The 19,436-nt window shown below is 46.1% G+C and overlaps 1 protein-coding gene and 1 non-coding gene across 2 annotated transcripts; one reads left to right on the forward strand and one right to left on the reverse strand.

Annotated features, from left to right (window-relative positions):
- Positions 1–826: 826 nt before the first annotated feature.
- Positions 827–910, reverse strand: trnal-uaa (transfer RNA leucine (anticodon UAA)). Its single transcript has one exon. It is a non-coding gene; the product is annotated as a tRNA-Leu (tRNA).
- Positions 911–11,720: 10,810 nt separating this feature from the next.
- On the forward strand, positions 11,721–19,123 carry LOC147093864 (putative G protein-coupled receptor 139). Its single transcript, XM_085973915.1, has 2 exons — positions 11,721–11,856; positions 17,779–19,123. Exons 1-2 carry the CDS (start codon positions 11,757–11,759, stop codon positions 18,708–18,710), a joined length of 1,032 nt encoding a protein of 343 aa, XP_085830041.1. The 5' UTR covers positions 11,721–11,756; the 3' UTR covers positions 18,711–19,123.
- The last annotated feature ends 313 nt before the right edge of the window (positions 19,124–19,436 follow it).

Raw genomic sequence — 19,436 nt, forward strand, 5'->3', positions numbered from 1 at the left:
AACAGTGGAGTTCCAAAGGGGTTTCGGGTCCATGTACACAGACCACTGAAATGTAGCAGTAAGGTACAAAAATAATCAAAAAAATAGAATATAAAGGAGAGGAAGTTATTCTGCAGCTATACAGCGACCTGGTTAGACCACATCTGGAGTTCTGTGTACCGTTCTGGGCACCGCCTGTTAGAAAGGATAGATTGACCTTAGAGGAAGTGCAGTGCACATTCACCAGAACGTTACCAGCGCTCCAATGGTTAAAATATGAACAGAGATTACATAAACTGGGCTTGTATTTCCTGGAATATAGAAGGTTGTGGGGATTTGATTGAGGTTTTAAGATTTTGAAACGAATTGATAAGTTAGATAGAGAGAAACCTTTTTTGGCCGTTGGTGGGGGAGCCGAGGACAAGGGGGCATAATCGTAAAATCAGAGGCAGGCCTTTCGCGAAAGAAGTTAGGATACATTTCTTCACATGAAGGTTGGTAGCAGTGTGGAACTCTCTCACACAAAATAGCAGTATATGCCAGCTCAACTAATAATGTAAATCTGAGATCGGTACGTTTTTGCTACACATGCGTTGAATTGATGTGTTGCCAAAGCAGCTGGATGGAGTTAAGGCAAAGCTCAGACAGGAATTCAGTGAAGGGCGAACAGGCTCAAGGGGCTGAATGGCCTCCTCCGGTTCCTATGTTCAGTACACCAATTGTAAATGAAGAAACGCTGTCTTGAAGGGTGAATTATAAATATGGCACCATCCCTTGCAGAGATCATAAGCGTTTTCATACCAAAAATAGCTTTAGGTTTTACTTTCAACCTCGTTGCCTTAGCATCTACCAAGGAGTGGGGTTCAAACCCACGCAGACACACGCTCATTGAATCTTAAGTCCAACGCCTTAACCACTCGGCCACCCTAGTGGCAGAAGCCCACCCGCGCAGTGCTTGAAAATTCGACAAATCCCTTGCTGACTAAGTTTAGTTTTCAGCGTAGAGCAAACTACGCGTCAGCATAATCTGAAAATGTGAGAGGATAAAGACATTTTCTAAAACTACAGACGGTGAAAAGCTGAACTGCAAAAGCACAGCAGCTGGGCAAGTAACGCATTGCGCTGACCGTTCGTAACTGGACAAGAAACCCCTCGGCTTTTAGCCCACAGAACATGTAACCCTCCCGTCAAAACTGAAAACCTTTGAAGGAAGAATGTTAAAATGCAGGTCAAACACCCAGGATCAGCAAGCTCTAAACTGAGCCAGCGCTTAAAGGGTTATATTATAATGTGCAGAGTAAAACGATGTGGGGGAGCGATGGGGAGAGTGACCGAGAAAGTAATAGTTGGACGGATAAACAGAGACCCAATGAGAAAAGCTTACAGAAAGTGACTGAGACTGAGTGAGACATACAGAGAGACTGACAGATGGTAAGAACGACAGAAACAGAGAGAAATAGAGCGAATCATAGAGCGAGAAAAAGAGAAACATCACATTAAAGGTGAGAAAGTCGCTGCCTGCTCGGACGAGAATTAAAGCCTTGACCTGAGGTTTACCGGTGAAAACACAAGCTCACTGAGGGAGAGCATTGTCGCATCATAGAACCATAGAATGAAGCACTTTCCCCACAGCCCTGCACATTGTTCGTCATCAAGTATTTATCCAATTCCCTTCTGAAAGTGACTATTGGATCAGCGATCGGATCTGCTTCCACCAACAGTTCAGACAGCGAATTCCAGATCATAACTACGCTCTGAGTAATAAAACAATCTCATCGTCTGAGTAATAAAACAATCTCATCTCACCTCGCGTTCTTTTGCCAATGTAATTAATAATTTAAAGCTCAGGTCGATAGTTTTCTGTTAGACAAGATAGGGATTGATTAGAAGTCAAAGCAGGTGGGTGAAGTTAAGATCCAGGTCAGACATGATCTCACTGAATGCCGGAACAGGCTCGAAGGGTTAAATGGCCTACTCCTGTTTCTATTTTCAGTCAATCGGCGGAGAGCCTGCTGTAAATGTAGGAACGCTGCCTGGAAATGTGAGAGATAAATATTAAAACTTCCTTTCCAATGGTTACAATTCTCGGACGAGTTATCGCATCCACCAGCAGCAGTGCTCGAAACCACACAAACTGAAGTACACTCGATCTTTAACACGAATCCTTCAACCGCCCTGCTGATTTAAACAGCGACGCGCAGTTGTACACAATTCAACAAATTCTTTTCACATCAACATACCAATCCATTGATAATGCCAGTGATTTGAAAGCTGCTGTGGAAAAAAACAGCAGTTACTTTCCAGTTTCCTGTTCCTCATCGTCTCCCTTTCACTGTGGGCATCCAATCCCTCTACATTCCATCAGCCACCAGGACGGCAGGAGGGCCCTCCGCTTCTTCCCTGAACGGAGGCCAACACAGTCACCATCCACCAGCCCCTCCTCCGCCTGGCTGCCCTTGTATTGAAAATACATTGAACTAATTCTCCTTTGAATCCATTCACTTCAACCAAATAAGCCCAGCTGCTCCCATAGCTAACTTGACGACACTTCCTCCCACCTTGATTCCTGTAAGGGCTCTATTCCTTTTTCTCCGTTTCTCCATCTCCATCGCATCTCTTCTGATGATGCCACCTTCCGATATGTTTCACTTTTCCCTCAACCAAGGACTCCCCTCCACCATGGTGGACAGGACTCTCGACTGTTCCATTTCCCGCACTTCTGCTCTCACCCATTCCTCTTCCTCTCAGAAGCACGATAGGATTTCCCTTGTCCTCACCTTTCACCCCACCAGCCTCCACATTCAACGCATCATCCTCCGCCATTTCCACCACCTCCAGCGTGATCCCATCACCAAACACATCTTCCCCTGCCGTCCCCTTTCAGCAGTCAGCAGAGACTGCTCCCTCTGCGACAATCTGGTCCACTCATCTATCACCCGCCCACACCTTCCCCTTCCCACGACGCCTTCCCGTGCAAGCGCAGGAGATGCAACACCGGCCCTTTTACCTCTTCCCTTCTCACTGTCCAGGGACCCAAACACAACTTCCAGGTGCAACAACGATTTACTTTTCTTCTTGCAATTTAGTAAACTGTACATGCTGCAGACTCCGCTACATTGGGGAGACCACACAGAGATTGGGTGATTGCTTTGCGGAACACCTCAATTCACTTTTGAAAGTTACTATTAATATGCTTGGATCTCCCTTGTTGATATAATAATGCAAATCTAAGTGAAAGGACGCTGGGATAGTTGGACCAGTGAATCATCTTAAAGCATTCTGACATAAATCATCTTAAATCATGCTAACATTTCCCCCCTTTAGACCCAGAATTTGAGCAATCACTCTGAGCCAATTAACTTTCTTTCTGTCTTTACTGTTGATTTGCTTGGAGTATACAGTCGATTACTGTTACATTGATGTCAGCACACCAAACATGTCCGCATGGCTCCAACGGTTCCTTTGGCCTTATTTGATTGGTTGATCATTATTCCTGTGTTTCCCCGCACTCCAGGCTTGGGAGAGCTCTCTGCTGACCCGGCTCCTTGTTTTTCCTCTTCAATTGTGTAAGGGCTTGTCGAAGCAATGCATACACAATGATCACCAGGAACAGTAGACGGCATTGGAAAATAATTAACAGTTGTGAAATAATTCTGAACAACAGGCGTATCAAGATGTTATTGACTTGCTCCCACCGTGATTTCCTTCCCACTCCCTCTAGCTCTGTTAGCAGGTTTTCATTTTCCTGGTGTAGTTGGTGCAGGTGTTTTACTGTGATCACGGTTCGTTCTCTAATCTATTTTAGTTTTAGTGACGTGCGTGGTGTGGCGGAGGGGCGTCCAGTGGATATCCAAATCCAATCAATATTGTGTCAGTGTCTAAGAGCATATCACCGTGCACTGTGATGTTAGTAACATTATGCTTGATCACTGGTATCAGGATCTCATGATCTATCTTGGTGACCTGGGTTGGTTCAAAGCAGAAAGAGGAGTGGGTGACAGGGCAGGTGAGGGGTCTGTATTCACAGAGGCTGCGGCCGTAGTGACACAATAGCGCCCCTGTGTGACACAACTAGTATTAGTTTATCTCTGGTGCCAGCATATTACAGACATGGTGCAATTTGGAGTTTCTTAATTCCAAACAAGACCACCATAGTGTTTCATTAACTTCCCTCAGGTGATATGAACACATCCTTTGATTAAAGAACATTTTGCCATGTCTGGCACTGTCTTTCCTTCATTTACTTGAACCATGTACGGTGGGAATGGCTGATATTCATAATGCAATTTCTCTTCCAATATCAGAACTGATTCTACTGACCATACTTTTATGGATATTGGGTCGCTTGTATTGTCAGGGCAGGAATGCTCCCTCCCAGACCCTTCAGTTTAGCATGGCACGGGTGAGTCGTAGCCCAGACTCTGCCCAACCTCCTGAGTTCACAAATGGAAAGCGTGACGTCGACACCTTCCATTCTGCCAGCTGTTTATTTGTCACAAAGTTGGGGATTAGGTTGTTCTTGATATCACCCCATCCCCGGTGTATTAGGGGAAAGAAGGAATACCCCATACATGCTACAAGCAACTCCCTTTGAGGCGTCAATTGAAGCCTGAGCATCCTCTTGGATGGTGCACTAATTTTGACCTGCAGTTTATGTTCATTGGACACTCGGTCCGTCACTGAGAACAACACCTGTCTAATCTCCCCTCCCTGGTCCTTGAACATCTGGTTCTCCTTTAACAACATTCCTTCAAGCTGCCATTGCATCTTTTCCTCACTTCCAGCCAAGGAATCAAAGTCCATCATATTGCACCTGGCAGTGCCCCCCAGCTCAATACCCAACCACTGCTCCCACCACAGCTGCAATACACAACAATTGTCCCCCCGGCTCCAATACTCAACCATTGCTCCCACCACAGCTGCAATACCCAACCATTGCCCCTCAGCTCCAATACCCAACCACTGCTCCCAGCACAGCTCCAATACCAATCAGTGCTCCCACCACAGCTACAATGCACAAACATTGCCCCCACCACAGCTACAATACCCAACCAATGCCCCCAAGCTCCAATACCCAACCACTGCTTCCACCACAGCTACAGAACCCAACCATTGCCACCAGGCTCCAGTACCCAACCATTGCCCCCGCCTCCAATACCTAACCACTGCTCCCACCACTGCTACAATACCCAACCATTGCCCCCCGGTTCCAATACCCAACCATTGATCCCACCACAGCTGCAATACCCAACCATTGCCCATTAGCTCCAGTACCCAACCACTGCTCCCACCACAGCTACAATACCCAACCATTACCCACCGGCTCCAATACCGAACCACTGCTCCCACCACAGCTACAAAACCCAACCAGTGCATCCCCCCGCCCCGCAGCTCCAATACCCAACCATTGCCCCCGGCTCCAATACATACACACTGCTCCCACCACAGCTGCCATACTCAACCACTGCCCCCCGGAGCCAATACACAAACACAGCTCCACCAACAGCTACAAAACCCAACCATTGTCCCCGGCTCCAATGCCCAACCATTGCCCCCCGGATCCAATACACAAACACAGCTCCCCCCACAGCAACAATTCCAAACCATTGCACCCAGCTCCAATGCCCAACCATTGCCCCCAGCTCCAATACCCAACCATTGCCCATCGTCTCCAATACTCCACCATGCCCCACTGCAACACGCCCGGCCCTCGGCTCCAATACTCAAATATTCACCCATTGCACCACCCTTGCACCCCCAGCTCCAGTACCCAAGCATTCAACCACTGCCCCCCGGTGCCAATACCCAACCATTCACCCACTGCTCCCCGGCTCCAGTACACAACCATTCACCCACTGCCCCCCGGCTCCAGTACCCAAACATTCACCCACTGCCCCCTCAGCTCCAGTACCCAGCCATTCACCCACTGCCCCCTGGCTCCAGTACCCAACCATTCGCCCACTGCCCCCGCAGCTCCAGTACCCAGACATACACCCATTGCCCCCTCGGCTCCAATATGCAATCATGACCCCCGGCACCAATACCCAACCATTCACCCACTGCCCCCCGGCTCCAATACCCAAACATTCACCCATGGACTGCCAGCTCCAATACCCAAACATTCACCCACTGCCCCCCGGCACCAATACCCAACCATTCACCCATGGACTGCCAGCTCCAATACCCAAACATTCACCCAGGGACCCCCGGCTCCAATACACAACCATTCACCCACTGCCCCCCGGCTCCAATGCCCAATCATTCACCCACTGCCCCCCGGCTCCAATATCCAACCATTCACCCACTGCCCCCCCCCGGCTCCAATACCCAACCATTCACCCACGCACCCCCAACTCCAATTCCCACCCATTCACCCACTGCCCCACGGCTCCAATACCCAACCAGGTGTTGTATGCATGTGGGTTTGCTTTTAATCACCTGAGCTTAAAGTAAATGATTTTTGATACTTGCTTGTGATAAGTACATGAATTGAGTACTGTTTGTATTCTGCTAATTTTACTTGTAACCTCTTGTGAATTTTTAATTAAAAGAAATTTCACATATTCATTGGGTTTTGTGTTGTCTGTTCCACGAGTCTGAACTCTATAAACTATCAGACAATCAGATTGTCTTACAACTCCCATCTGCACCAGTTCTCCAGCCACACGTCAACATGTCTTATCTTACTTCTCCTATATGCTCCAGGACGTGACATTGGGAGTAATCCAGGGATAACTGCCATTTTTGGTCCTGCAATTTAACTTGCTCTGGAAAATGTGCCTGTAGGAACACAGCCCGTTTCCTATCTCTGTCATTGGTTCCAACAATGATCATGGCTGCTGGCTGTTCATCTGCCCTTCGCAAAATGTTATGCACCCTATCAATGATGTCCATCACCCTGGCATCAGGGAGGCAACATACTCTGCGAGAATCACGACGACTGATGCTGTAACGCCTGTCTCTCCCCGCTGAATATCAAATCCCCAAGCACTACTGAATGTGCTCGCATTGCTGCGCCCCCTGTGCAGCCATTTGCCCCACGAAGCCGTTTAGCAGATTCACCCATCTCTCCCTTCACCAAGCTCTTTGCTCTAGGATGCACTCCCCCAGGGTGTCATCACCGTCACTGGTATCAGCACGGAAAACCGGGTTGAGAGGGCCAGATTCGCGGGGGATTCCTGCAGGGCCTGCCTCTTCCTCACCTGCCGGCTGGCCACCCACTTACTCCCCACCTGAACTCTCTGTAGCTGCGTGGTTACCACCTCCTGCAACTTTTTCTACGGGAAATTGCCATCACCCGAATGCCCAGCAGTGACTCCCGCCGCTCCTCAGTCTCAGAAACCCTGAGCTCGAGAAATTGGGGGCTCATCCTGCACACGTGGTTGTCCAGGAAACAGGAAACTTTCTGCAGCTGCTAAATGCCACAAGAATTGCAGGCATCGGGTCTCACCTGCCCCTTGATCTTGATTAAAATTGGACCTGTATTTGTAGGGAACTGATTTCCAGGATTAAGAGTAAAACGCTGGGGTCTGGCTTCAAATTTTACCGCTCTTTCAAAGAACAGGCACTGGCACGATGGGCCGAATGGCCCCTTCGGTGCTGTAAACTTCTATGATTCTATTCTATTATTCTATATATATTAATTTAGCACTCCTTACTCCTACTTATTATTTAATTAATGACGTACATCCGATTTTTATTTAATGCAGTTCAGATTCCTTTAATGTTGCTATCCTGAACTTAGTTAATTTTAATTTTATCCCTAGTTCTAATTAGTTCGACTATTTTGGTGTATTTACTGTTGTTCCTTGATTTAAATTACTGAGCAGCTCCCTCCCCCTCTGCACCGAAGTCCCACTCTCACCAACTTCCCATCACCACTCAGTTTAGCAGATTCACCCAACGCTATCTTCACCAAGCTCTCTGCTCACGGCAGGTGGAAAACACTTCTCCATTGAAAGCACATGATGTTCATATTATTGTATCATTATTCTATCAGCCCCGAGGTTTAATGTTTAAATATATCTGGAGATCCAAGCTGGTTCTGTTAAAGCAGAATGACAATGAGTGCAGTGGGAAATGTGAAGAAACAGCAGCAATTCCTTCTGCTCACTGTACACACTGAGGGCAATTATTGTTGAGCAGCAGCCGCAGTGGAAACCACAGTTCGCCTGCCCCTCTTCATCTTAACTGTGCGCCCCATTTTATAAATAGTGTGAGGTAACTTTAAACACAATACATGACAATACATTCAGCTGCAATGTAGATTCACGCTGCCATCTTCTGACTATTGTCTGATTTAAAGTCAAAGTTTCCGTGAAATTAATGTAAGGTGGAAATACCGGCCAGGACACCGGGAGAATTACTTGGGATGGTTTTACGATGTTGAAGAATTAGCGAACAGGTCCCCGTAGAGTTCCTTCTTTCCTATATTTGTTTGAATCCGTCATTCCCGGATTGGGTGTCTGGCAGGTCACTAATTCACCACTTCCTTTAATTTCCCCGATTGGCTTCCCGCTCTTCTCAGAGAGATTCTTTCGCTCAACAGGACACCTGCAACCTGTCGGTTCCAACAATCCGGGAAGCTCCAGCTCCGTTTCGATACAATGAAGTGGTCCTTCAGGGAGGCTGTGTGTCAGCCCTGGCTCAGTTGGTGACACCCTGAATCAGAAAGATATTGGTTCAGAGACCTGGGCACTGCAGTGCCGCACTGAAGGAGTGCTGCACTGTTGGAGTTGCCGTGTTTTAGCTGAGACGTTAAAACCAAGCCCCGTCTGCCCTCTCAGGTGGGCGTAAAAGATCACATACGGCACTACTTCGATAAAGAGCAGGGAAATTACCCGGTGTCCTGGTCAATATTTATCCCTCAATCAACTCAAAACAACAGATTATCTGGTCATTGTCACATTGCCGTTTGTGGGAGCTTGCTGTGCACAAATTGGCTGCTGCGTTTCATAATAACATTAGAAAAAGGAGCAGGAGTAGGCCATAGAAACCCTCGAGGCTGCTCCACCAATCAGTAAGATCATGGCTGAACTTCCACCACAAATTCAGTTTCCCGCCCGATCTTCATATCCCTTGATTCAGTTGGTGCGCAGATATCTATCGATCTCAGTCATGAAGATAGTCATCCACAGCCCTATGGAGATTCCCCTCTCTCTGACCACATTTACCTGCTGCTGACCCTCTTCCCCCTCTCTCTGACCCCATTTACCTGCTGCTGATCCTCTTCCCCCTCTCTCTGACCCCATTTATCTGCTGCTGACCCTCTTCCCCCTCACACTGACCACATTTACCTGCTGCTGACCCTCTTCCCCTCACACTGACCCCATTTACCTGCTGCTGATCCTCTTCCCACTCTCTCTGACCCCATTTACCTGCTGCTGACCCTCTGCCCCATCTCTCTGACCCCATTTACCTGCTGCTGACCCTCTTCCCCATCTCTCTGACCCCATTTACCTGCTGACCCTCTTCCTCCTGTCTCTGACCACATTTACCTGCTGCTGACCCTCTTCCCCCTCCCTCTGACCCCATTTACCCGCTGCTGACCCTCTTCCCCCTCCCTCTGGCCGCATTTTCCTGCTGCTGACCCTCTTCCCCATCTCTCTGACCACTTTTACCTGCTGCTGACCCTCTTCCCCCTCTCTCTGACCCACTTACCTGCTCCTGACCCTCTTCCCCCTCTGTTTGACCCCATTTCCCTGCTGCTGACCCTCTTCCCCACTCTCTTTGACCCCATTTACCTGCTACTGACCCTCTTCCCCCCTCTCTCTGACCCCATTTACCTGCTGCTGACCCTCTTCCCTCCTCTCTCTGGCCCGATTTACCGGCTGCTGACCCTCTTTCCCCCTCTCTTTGAACCCATTTACCTGCTGCTGACCATCTTCCCGCACTCCCTGGCCCGATTTATCTGCTGCTGATTCACTTCCCCCGTCTCCAGGATCCCATGTACCTGCTGTTGACCCTCTTGCCCCCTCTCCCTAACCCCATTCCTCTGTCATGACCCTCATTCCCCCTCTGGCTGACCCCATTATCCTCTCTCTGACCTCCCATTCTCTAGTCTTCCCATCCTCCGACCCCCATTGCCCCTCTCTTTCCACGAGGCCCCAATCTGTCCCTCCAATCCATTTTCCAGTCTTCCTTCCTTCTCTCACCTCCCGAGTCCCTCACTGATTATATATAGGCCTTGGAGTTGATGCAGCACAGAATCACCTGAAATTTACCTGAGCTAAAAGGGTTAAATTACGAGGACATGTTGCAAAATATTGCTTCCATTTCCTTGAGAAAAGGAGATTGAGGGCTGACCTGTAGGAGGTGCTTAAAATGTCTAACGATTCAATAGGGTAGATACCGGGAAACAATTCTGTCTGGTGCAAGAATCATGAACAAGGGGACGTATTGTCGAACTCGCTACCACAATCATTAGGTGAATCGAGTTGCACAGATGTATTTAAGGGGAAGCTAGCTAAATACATGAGGGTGAAATGACTAGAAGGCCATGGTGATGGGGTGAGAGGAGACTGGTAGAGCAGAAACAGCAGCTTGGACCAGTTGGGCCGAATGGCCTGTTCCTCTGCTGTATATTATCTGTAATTCTATACAATAAGCTTAACATTAGATTTATGTCATTCAGGAGCGAAATCAAGATACACTTTGTCACACGATGGCTGGTGGGAATTTGAAACTCTAACCCACAAAAAGCTGCAGATGCTCGGGATTATTTGGAGCTTTCATGGCTGTGATCGATACATTGTTGTAAGGTGAGGATATGAAGCGATAAGCAGCAAAGCCGGGGAAACGGGTCTGAGCTGCAGATCAGCCATGATCAAATTGAATGGCGGAGCAGGCCCGAGACGCTGAATGACTTACTCCTGGTCTGAATGCACCTGTGTCCCACGGACTGACCTTCGATAATATCACTGGAAAGATCAAAGTGAAACTACCGGGAATGGGATAATAATAGAAAATAATGAAATGAGCAGAAACTCTAATCCCCACCGCAGCCCACATAATCCTGGGGGATGGAGATTTCCACAGCGATTCTGCTCTAAATGTGGCCCAACCTATTTCAATATTGTATAGTACCCCATACCTAGATTATCCCTCTAAAGGAACAGGGCTCTGCCTTAACCTGTAACCTTTATAGAATGTGGATTTCAGTGAAATCCAGGATTTTTCGAGCCCCTGTCCATGGTTTCATTTTTCTACCTGAGATTTTAGATTTAATTTATTCCAGGTGTTGCTGCAAAGACCGAACTCTTCCCGTCCTAAAGACACAAATTCCTCACTCAATTGCCAGCCTAAACTCCCACATTGAAAGCGCTGAGTTTGGAGCTCCGGGGGCGGTGTAAACACTGAAAGATGTTGGAGAATTGGGGGAGTTCAGTTGCTGCATCGACAGGACTGAGCCGTGTGACGTCACAGGGGGGACCCTGAAGCTGCTTCTGTTGAAGGTGTTGCAGCGATGCTGTCAGAGCCCGGCTTTCAGTACATTGACAGAGAGAAATGTGAGCAAAGTATTATTCCAATCTTTGGGCGGTTTCATTTCAAAACACTTGCAATATCAATTTGTATCTAATTAGTGCAGCACAAACATGACAGTGTAGGGAGTTGACACGCTGCCCAAATGACTGGAAGTAATGTCAATACTCCTGATGCTTCCTGATCCCACGGGAAGTGTCCCTCAATTATAAATGGTTTTCTCTCAATCACTCATCTCACAGACTCAGTTGAGCCCTGTGTCCAGTGCAAAGAGTCACCATCACTTCTCCGACAGAATGAGAGTTCCGTACATTGCATATCCATTTACCATCTTACCGCCAGTTATACAGGCAGTAATGATTTACTATCCGATTATAGCAGCCGTTGGAATCCCCGGTAAGAGATTATCTTCCATTACTGAAGTTGTGAATCAGGGTTGACTCTGTTTCTGCTCCTATCTCGGTAAGTGTCCTTTTCTCACTGTTTTTCACAAGTCAATTGAAAGGCAGAAATTCAGTGACTGTATTTCCCGCTGTACCTCGTTCATTGACTGATAATTTTTTGCATTTTTTAGTTTCTTTAAACCCCATAAAAACTGCAGATTATTTTCTGCATTTAATGTCTTTCCAATGATTCCATTTTAACTGAGAACTCGTGCAATGTGTGATTCCATGGAATATTTTCATTCCATTGTTTCCATGCCCGGCCAAATTTTCTCTCCTCCCCTTCTTTCCAGTAACACTCGGTAATACCTGACAAGGACTATATTTTGCTGAACATTCACTGTGTTATAAAATGCTCCAGTTTTTCCCCCTCTGACTCCCGCTGGGGATCGGTCGACTGACGGCCGCTCCTGGATATATACCTGGGAATCCGGAGAGTCAGGACTGGGATTTGTTCAGTCTCATTAATCAGAATCTTCCTGCTCTTCTCAGTCTGTTTCCAGCAAAGTGCTGGATATTGTTCCTGCTGAACACACTCCATGCCGAGGGTGGGTTTGTGCTCCATGCAGGGACATAGGATCTCGCCCTGGTCTTCTCTCCTGACCGGTCACCAGCCTGTTCTCAGACTCCTCTTCACCCACCGGGCGGGCACAGTGCTGCCTGTCACATCTCTTCCAGCAGCTCAGACCGGGAATCCAATGCAGTGAGAGAGTAATTGAAACAAAGCAGCGGCACTCTGTGAAACTCTCCTGGGTTTGTCCCCATTTGAAAAATCCGTTTCAGCTTCCATCACCCGCATTTTACCCAGAGCACCGATCAGAAGCCGGGTTCTGGTCCCTTTATACAAACCGGACACTTTTATTGTTCAGATCATACACTTGCATGTTGATATAACACTGGCTGAACTCTCAGCCAGCCTGTCCGCCCGGTCAAACCGCTGCTCGCTACCAAGTTATAATTAGTTTCCTTCTGATCCTTACAGTTAGAAGATATTTGTAAAGACAGTTAACCAGCCTGTCCCGATATCCCTTCATCACCTCTTCCTCCATCAACCTATCCACTCTACTCTGAAACTGAGCATAGCTTCTGCCTCAACCACTAACCCTGGAACTGAACTCCACTGCCTCCCAACTCTCTTTGTAAAGATGTTTCTCCCGCTCCCTTTTCCAATGTTCCGAATGTCTTCTGTTCAATCTTGTATCTATGACACCTCGTTCTTGACCCCATCATTTGCTGGAATCAATCTGCTTCTATCTACCTTCTCCCATCCTTGCAACATTTTAAACACTTTGATCATATCGCCCTGTAATCTGTGTCTGTGTTACATTCCTCTGGCTCAGATTCATAGTTTAGTGTGACTGAGCCCTGGGTATGAAACCGGTGTATTTTAACTCCTACTTTACAAAGAATCAAATTCTCCCCTTCAGCTGGGAAACTGAAATCTCACATTCAGTGGAATGAGTTCCCAATACCCGCTGCTACTAAAAGTTCCAGGTTGCTTTTTGAACAAATGTGATCGGCATCAAACTAAAATATTTCTACTATTGGTTTTTAAACTCTGCCAGGTCTGTTTAAAGATGTTACTCAGTAAGGACATAGTGAAGTGAGTTGTCTCACTGTCCCACTGACTCTCACAAATCTCAGGAACAATGCAGCCTAATGCTCCCATTGGAAGCTTCGCTCCTGTATTAATAAGTCTTTCTCTGAATATTACAGCTCACAGGGTCCATTGTGGCTCGGTGTCCTGCACCAAGAGTCCCCATCATTTCTCAGAGATAAATAAAGTGGAATGTATTGTATATCTGTTTGCCATGTTCCCGTTCTACAAGCGGTATTTGGTGTTCCCGCTAACTGATTCTGAACTTACTGACTTTGTGAATCAGGGTTTATGTGTATCACTGGTCTTTGTACATGCCCGATATTTTTTCTGTTCCTTCTGAAGAATTTGTTTTGCTTTTTCCAAATCAATGTCAGAATTTAATTGAATATCACATCCTCCCTGTCCGCCATCTTCCTTGAGTGATATGTTCATTGAGATCATAATGCACATATAATATCCAGCAAAAGCTCCAATTGTTATCTTCATTCAATGTCCTGTCAGCGGGGGTAATTTTAACTGTAAAAACCGTCAGCACACGATGCAATGGAATGTTGGTCCCCATATTCACAAGTTGTAATACAGTGTCAGTTATTTCCCTGCTTCAGATAAAGTTTCACACAGAAATTATTAACAAAGGTGAGATTGCACAGTATTGGAGGTAACCTTGTGAGACAGGTTGGTAGTTGCTTGCGAGGAAGGAGACAAAAAGCAGGGATAAATGTTGATGGGATTTTGTTTTTTTTCACAAGGGTGTTTGAATTCGAAAGTGAGCAAGTGATGCTTCAGTTAAATCGAACCTTGGTCAGGCCCCATCTGGAGCACGAGTTCAGTCTTGGGCACCGCATCGCCGGAAACATGTATTCGTCTTGAAGGGAGTTCAGCGCAGGTTCGCCTGAATTACACCGGGGCTTAAAGGGTTAAATTGTGAGGACAGATTGCATAAACTTAGTTTGTATTCCTTGTGTTTAGAATGTTGAGGGGTGTTATATACGAGTTATTTAAAATGATAAAGAGATTCGATAATGTATATGCAGAGAAACTGTTTCCTTGGTGGAGATTGGAGAACGAGGGGACATGATCTTAAAATGAGAGTTATGCCATTTAGGAGGGAAATCAGGAAACACTTTCTCACACAAAGGGCAGTGGAAACCTGGAACTCGTTTTCCCAAAAGCCCGTCAGTGCTCGGTCAATTGAAATTTTGAAGACTGTGATGGATATAACTTTTTATGGTATGAGTATCATGGGATATGGAACCAAGACAGGTAAATGGAGTTAAGGTGCAGATCAGCCAGGGTCTAATGTGATGTTGGAAAAGGCTTGTGGGGCTGAATAACCTCCTCCTGTGTCCCTGTGTAACTGTGCATCAAGCTCCCAAGTCATCAGCATTTCTGCAATGGGAGTTCCATTAATCGCGTGTCCATTTTCAGTGTAACTGGTATAAGTGATTTCTGAAGTTATACTTGTCGCCCGTGGAGTTCCCGGTGAGGCATTGTAACCGGTTATTGATTGTATAAGTCCGTGTCTCTTTGTATTACTGCTCTCCTTGCGGGTCTGCTCAGTTGCTGTGTTTGTCCGGAGGTGATTATTCTACAGATTACGGGTCTGTTTCAGAAATTCTGGGAATATCACGCCCTAACTGTCCTCCCTCTTCCTTTTGCGATATGCTTATTGATATTATAATGTTCTGTGCTTTAATGGTTATATTCGGGACATTGCATGCAGAGTGAGCCCGGAGACTGAAGGAACGGAGAGCTGGGGAAATAGAAACATTGCGGCACAGCAGTAAAGATATTTTTATTTTTAACTGACGACATTGGTGGTTGGATTCTCAGAGTGGTGGATATTCTTTTCTTCATATTCCGTCATTGCACTTGGAAATAGAAACAAGTGTAATTGACGGCAATCGTTGTGTAACCAAATCATTTGTTATTTAAGTGTCACCACTGTTTAAATTGTGACTCTAAGTAAGGCGGGACTATAATTAATAAACCATTGAAACACTGATCCAATTGTTGAATCAATTAATGGTTTAGTGCATGATAAATGTGGCGAATAATTTTAGCAATTTTGTATAATGCTGCATGTTTCAGATAAATAAATTACTGAAATGGTTTGACTCATTACAAAATATTGGTAACATTGGGAAAAAATTATCCCATCACATTTGGTGCATAGTAACTGTGTCCAAACCTTAGAAGTGCCGCCCTAACAGCCCTGTGGGAGCAACTTCACCACATGGACTGCAGCGGTTCAAGCAGAAGGTCCACCTCAACCTGCTCAGGGTCACTGGACAGCACCTCACATCTCTTATCTCTGATTCGGGGGCAGTACCTTTACAATATATTTCTGTATCCATGGAGATCCCCCCAGCTGCTTAACTATTTAAAAATTATACACTCCTAAAATCATGTCATATCATTTCCACCGAAGTGTCTCTTGGCTAAAGTCGGTTCTGCAGGAAGACAGTGAATTATTTCTATTTCACCTACCTTATCTTGCAAAGGCTGTTCCTTCTGCACAGAGTTGTCTCTGATATATATAGTTCTCGTTTTTCTCTCTCTCTGTCTCTGTCTCTCAATCTCAATTTTTCTTTTTCCCTCTCTCTCCCCTCTCCCTTTCACTGACTCTCTCTTTTAGTCTCTCCCTATCTCGTTCTATCCGTCTCTCATTCTCTCTCTCTCCCACACACACTTTCTCTCTCTTATTCTGTACCAATTAACCCATGACGCTTCTTTCCATGTCAAGCTGACAACCTGCCATACGACACATTATCCTGAGTGAAACTCTGATATTGTTGATTGTTTATTCCGGATGCTCAGTTGTATATATTTCCCATATCTGCTAGGATGTAATTTTGGAAAATCTTACAGACCAGGGTGACAGGTTCTCAATATTTCTCATGTGTCAGATTAATTTTACAGATGGATTCGTCCAATTCAGAGGTACAACCTTCCCACTAAAACTTTCTGAAGCTGAATCTCGGCAGGTACTTTGTTGTCATGGGTTGGACAGCAGCCGCTATTGTCACTTGCACTGGTCTTTGCTGCAAGCTCGGGATCGCCGCCATCACCTCCCTCTGAAGTTTCATCCATTATCAGAGGTGACAAAAGCGAGGTCGGGAGTGTGCTCCATCTTACATCATGTGCTTTTTAAGGTTCAATTATTCCAGGGATCACAGTACAAGGTCATCTTCTTTGTTGCTGCTCACACCTGACCTACTCCCCCTTGCGGTGATTGTTGGAGTTTGCCCACATGATGTTGAACTGTTCAAGGCGCCGATGTCAGGACCTAGGGTTCCCAGCGAGGGGGAGTCGGTTGATCAGGTGAACTGTCCATCTGACTTTTTCCTGTTCTAACGAAGGGTCATCGACCTGAGATGTTAACTGTGTTTCTCCCTCTACAGATGCTGCCTGACCTGCTGAGTATTTCCAGCATTTTCTGTTTTAATTTCAGATTTCCAGCATCCGCAGTATTTTGCTTTTGTTGAAATGTCCATCTGGTGGTTTGTAAACAGAAACTGGTCGAGTTGACCCACAACAAGTCGCTTTGTAACATGGTGTTTGACATTTGTCTTTTCAACAGTTTTTAGTCATGCCCCCCAGTCTGAGAATCCAACCTGACAAATACGAGCCTGTTCTGACCCCCGCCTGGTATCTGCGCCCCTCTCCTGGCCACGGATCCAAACCCCGCCGATGATCTCACCATCGGTGCTCACCGTTTAGCATTTTCCGCATTTCGGGCCGGCTTCATTCTCACTGCTCCTCACCCATCATTTATCTCCCAATTTATAACTGACCATTCAGTACTTATTTTCAATCACTTTTCTTTCGTTTTGTTTTCATTTGTTCTTCCGTCACTGAACTGCTACTTGTTGCTATTAATTATAACTCATTATCTGGCTGTCCATTTGCTCATACAATTTAAGTTCCGGTAATTTACTCGGAACTCGTCAGGATTCCTTGCACTTCCGATGAAGCTGTGATGGTGGAAGAGGAGCAGCTCTGAGGAAATTCCCAGAGAATCCATGTTGTTCATGTTTTAATCTTTGCTGATGGCGTTTATTTTCACTTATTTACTGCAGACTCTCTTATACTGAACATTGCAATTTTATGTTAAAATTGTTTTCAACTGCCCAATCCTGGCAGCGGTAACGAGTTCAGTTCCCACCCCCAGATCCTGCAGTAAAGTACATTTCACACCAAATACTGTGAAACTGGCTCCCTTGCTGTAATCTGAAGGCTGATTCCCTGTTTCTGTCTGTTTCCCATTTACAGCGAACGTGATGACGATTGTGATCCTGTCCCGGGGAAAGTGCGGTCTCTCCAGGTGTATCACCCGCTACCTGGTGGCCATGGCGGCGGCGGATCTACTGGTCATTATCACTGAAGTGATACTGGTTCGGATTAATGATTATTATTTCCCAACTACCTTCCTGTTCCTCACACCTGTGTGTTCTTTCCACGCTGTCCTGGTCCGTGCAGTCACAGATATTTCTGTCTGGTTAACAGTCGCTTTTACTTTTGATCGTTTTGTTACCATTTGTTGCCAGAAGCTGAGGACTAAATATTGCACCGAGAAAACTGCAGCCATGGTTATAGGAACCGTGTGTCTGCTGTTCTGTTTGAAAAACATTCCCTGGTACTTTATATTTGAACACTCCTATACAATCGACAACGTGCCCTGGGGCTGTGATCCAAAACTAGAGTATTACACTCTAACTGCGTGGGTAGTATTTACCTGGATTGATCGCTGTTTCACCCCACTGCTCCCAATATTCCTGATGCTGCTGCTCAATGCTCTGACCGTAGGACACATTTTGGCGGCCAGTAGAGTCCGCAGGAGGCTGAGGAGCAGCAAGAATGATGCCAATCACAATGATCCGGAGATGGAGAACCGAAGGAAATCCATTATTCTACTCTTCGCTATATCCGGAAACTTCATACTGCTCTGGATGACATACGTGATATTTTTCTTATTAATGCGAATTACAAACCATTATTATCATATAGGTTTCAATGACCCAATGATTATCGCAGATTATACCAGCTATATGCTCCTGCTATTGAGCTGCTGCACAAACACATGTATTTATGCAGTAACACAGACTAAATTCAGAGAGGAGCTGAAGATTGGGATGAAATATCCACTGAGAATAATATTTAAATTAGTTAAGCAACGAAAAGATCGGAGTAATTCCCAGCATTAGACCTGCATTGCATCTCATATCCCATCCTGAGTTCTTTCCATCTTTTACCGGAACCCCAACAGGCTCCATCTCTGCCCCAGGCTTCTCCAGATATAACGCTGGCCTCTATCTGACAAGGCCCGTGTGTTTCCATGTAAGAGTCAGTGAGCAAGGTAGAAGAGGTGGATGGTAAGGTTATAAAAGCGGTAGGGGTTTAATTGGATTAAATCAAACTCTGGACACAAAGAAATACAAGACCCAGCATTGAGGTTTAGGCTGATGTGAGAATGGGATGTTGATTACTGGATGAGCGTCAGAACACGTGGGTTACACCAGTTGAGTGTGAAAGGAGAATAAGCCCGACTGTGATTAATATTTAAATAATATAAGGACATGAACAATAACTGTGGTGGCTTATGTGTGTGGATTGCCTGGAGAACAATAAACAGATCATTAAAACAATCAGCCTGTGCTGTCTTTGGACTTTTACTTTCTCCAGCTCATGCACAGCTTCTCCATCACCGGTGGGACTGTGGGATTTATCGGAACTAAAGCGATGTTGTTTCCTATAGTGAGACTCCTGGACTTGTGCCGATGAACAGTGGTGAACTCCGTTCCCAGCCACTGACTCCATCCCTCTCCCTAACATCTGTCTGCGGCTGACCCGCACTGTTCACAACCTTGGAGTCATATTTGACCCTGGAATGAGCTTCCGAGTATCCGCAGCATAATGAAGACCGCCTATTT

Source organism: Somniosus microcephalus, unplaced genomic scaffold (genome assembly GCF_052327205.1).
Source record: "Somniosus microcephalus isolate GS21.2 unplaced genomic scaffold, FLI_Smic_1.0 unresolved_chr1, whole genome shotgun sequence".
Classification (NCBI taxonomy): domain Eukaryota; kingdom Metazoa; phylum Chordata; class Chondrichthyes; order Squaliformes; family Somniosidae; genus Somniosus; species Somniosus microcephalus.

Excerpts from the sequence above, each read along its gene's own strand:
- LOC147093864 (XM_085973915.1), top strand. The coding sequence starts at position 11,757 with ATGAGAGTTCCGTACATTGCATATCCATTTACCATCTTACCGCCAGTT. Across the intron at positions 11,857-17,778 it reads AGCAGCCGTTGGAATCCCCG|CGAACGTGATGACGATTGTG; the intron begins GTAAGAGATTAT and ends TCCCATTTACAG.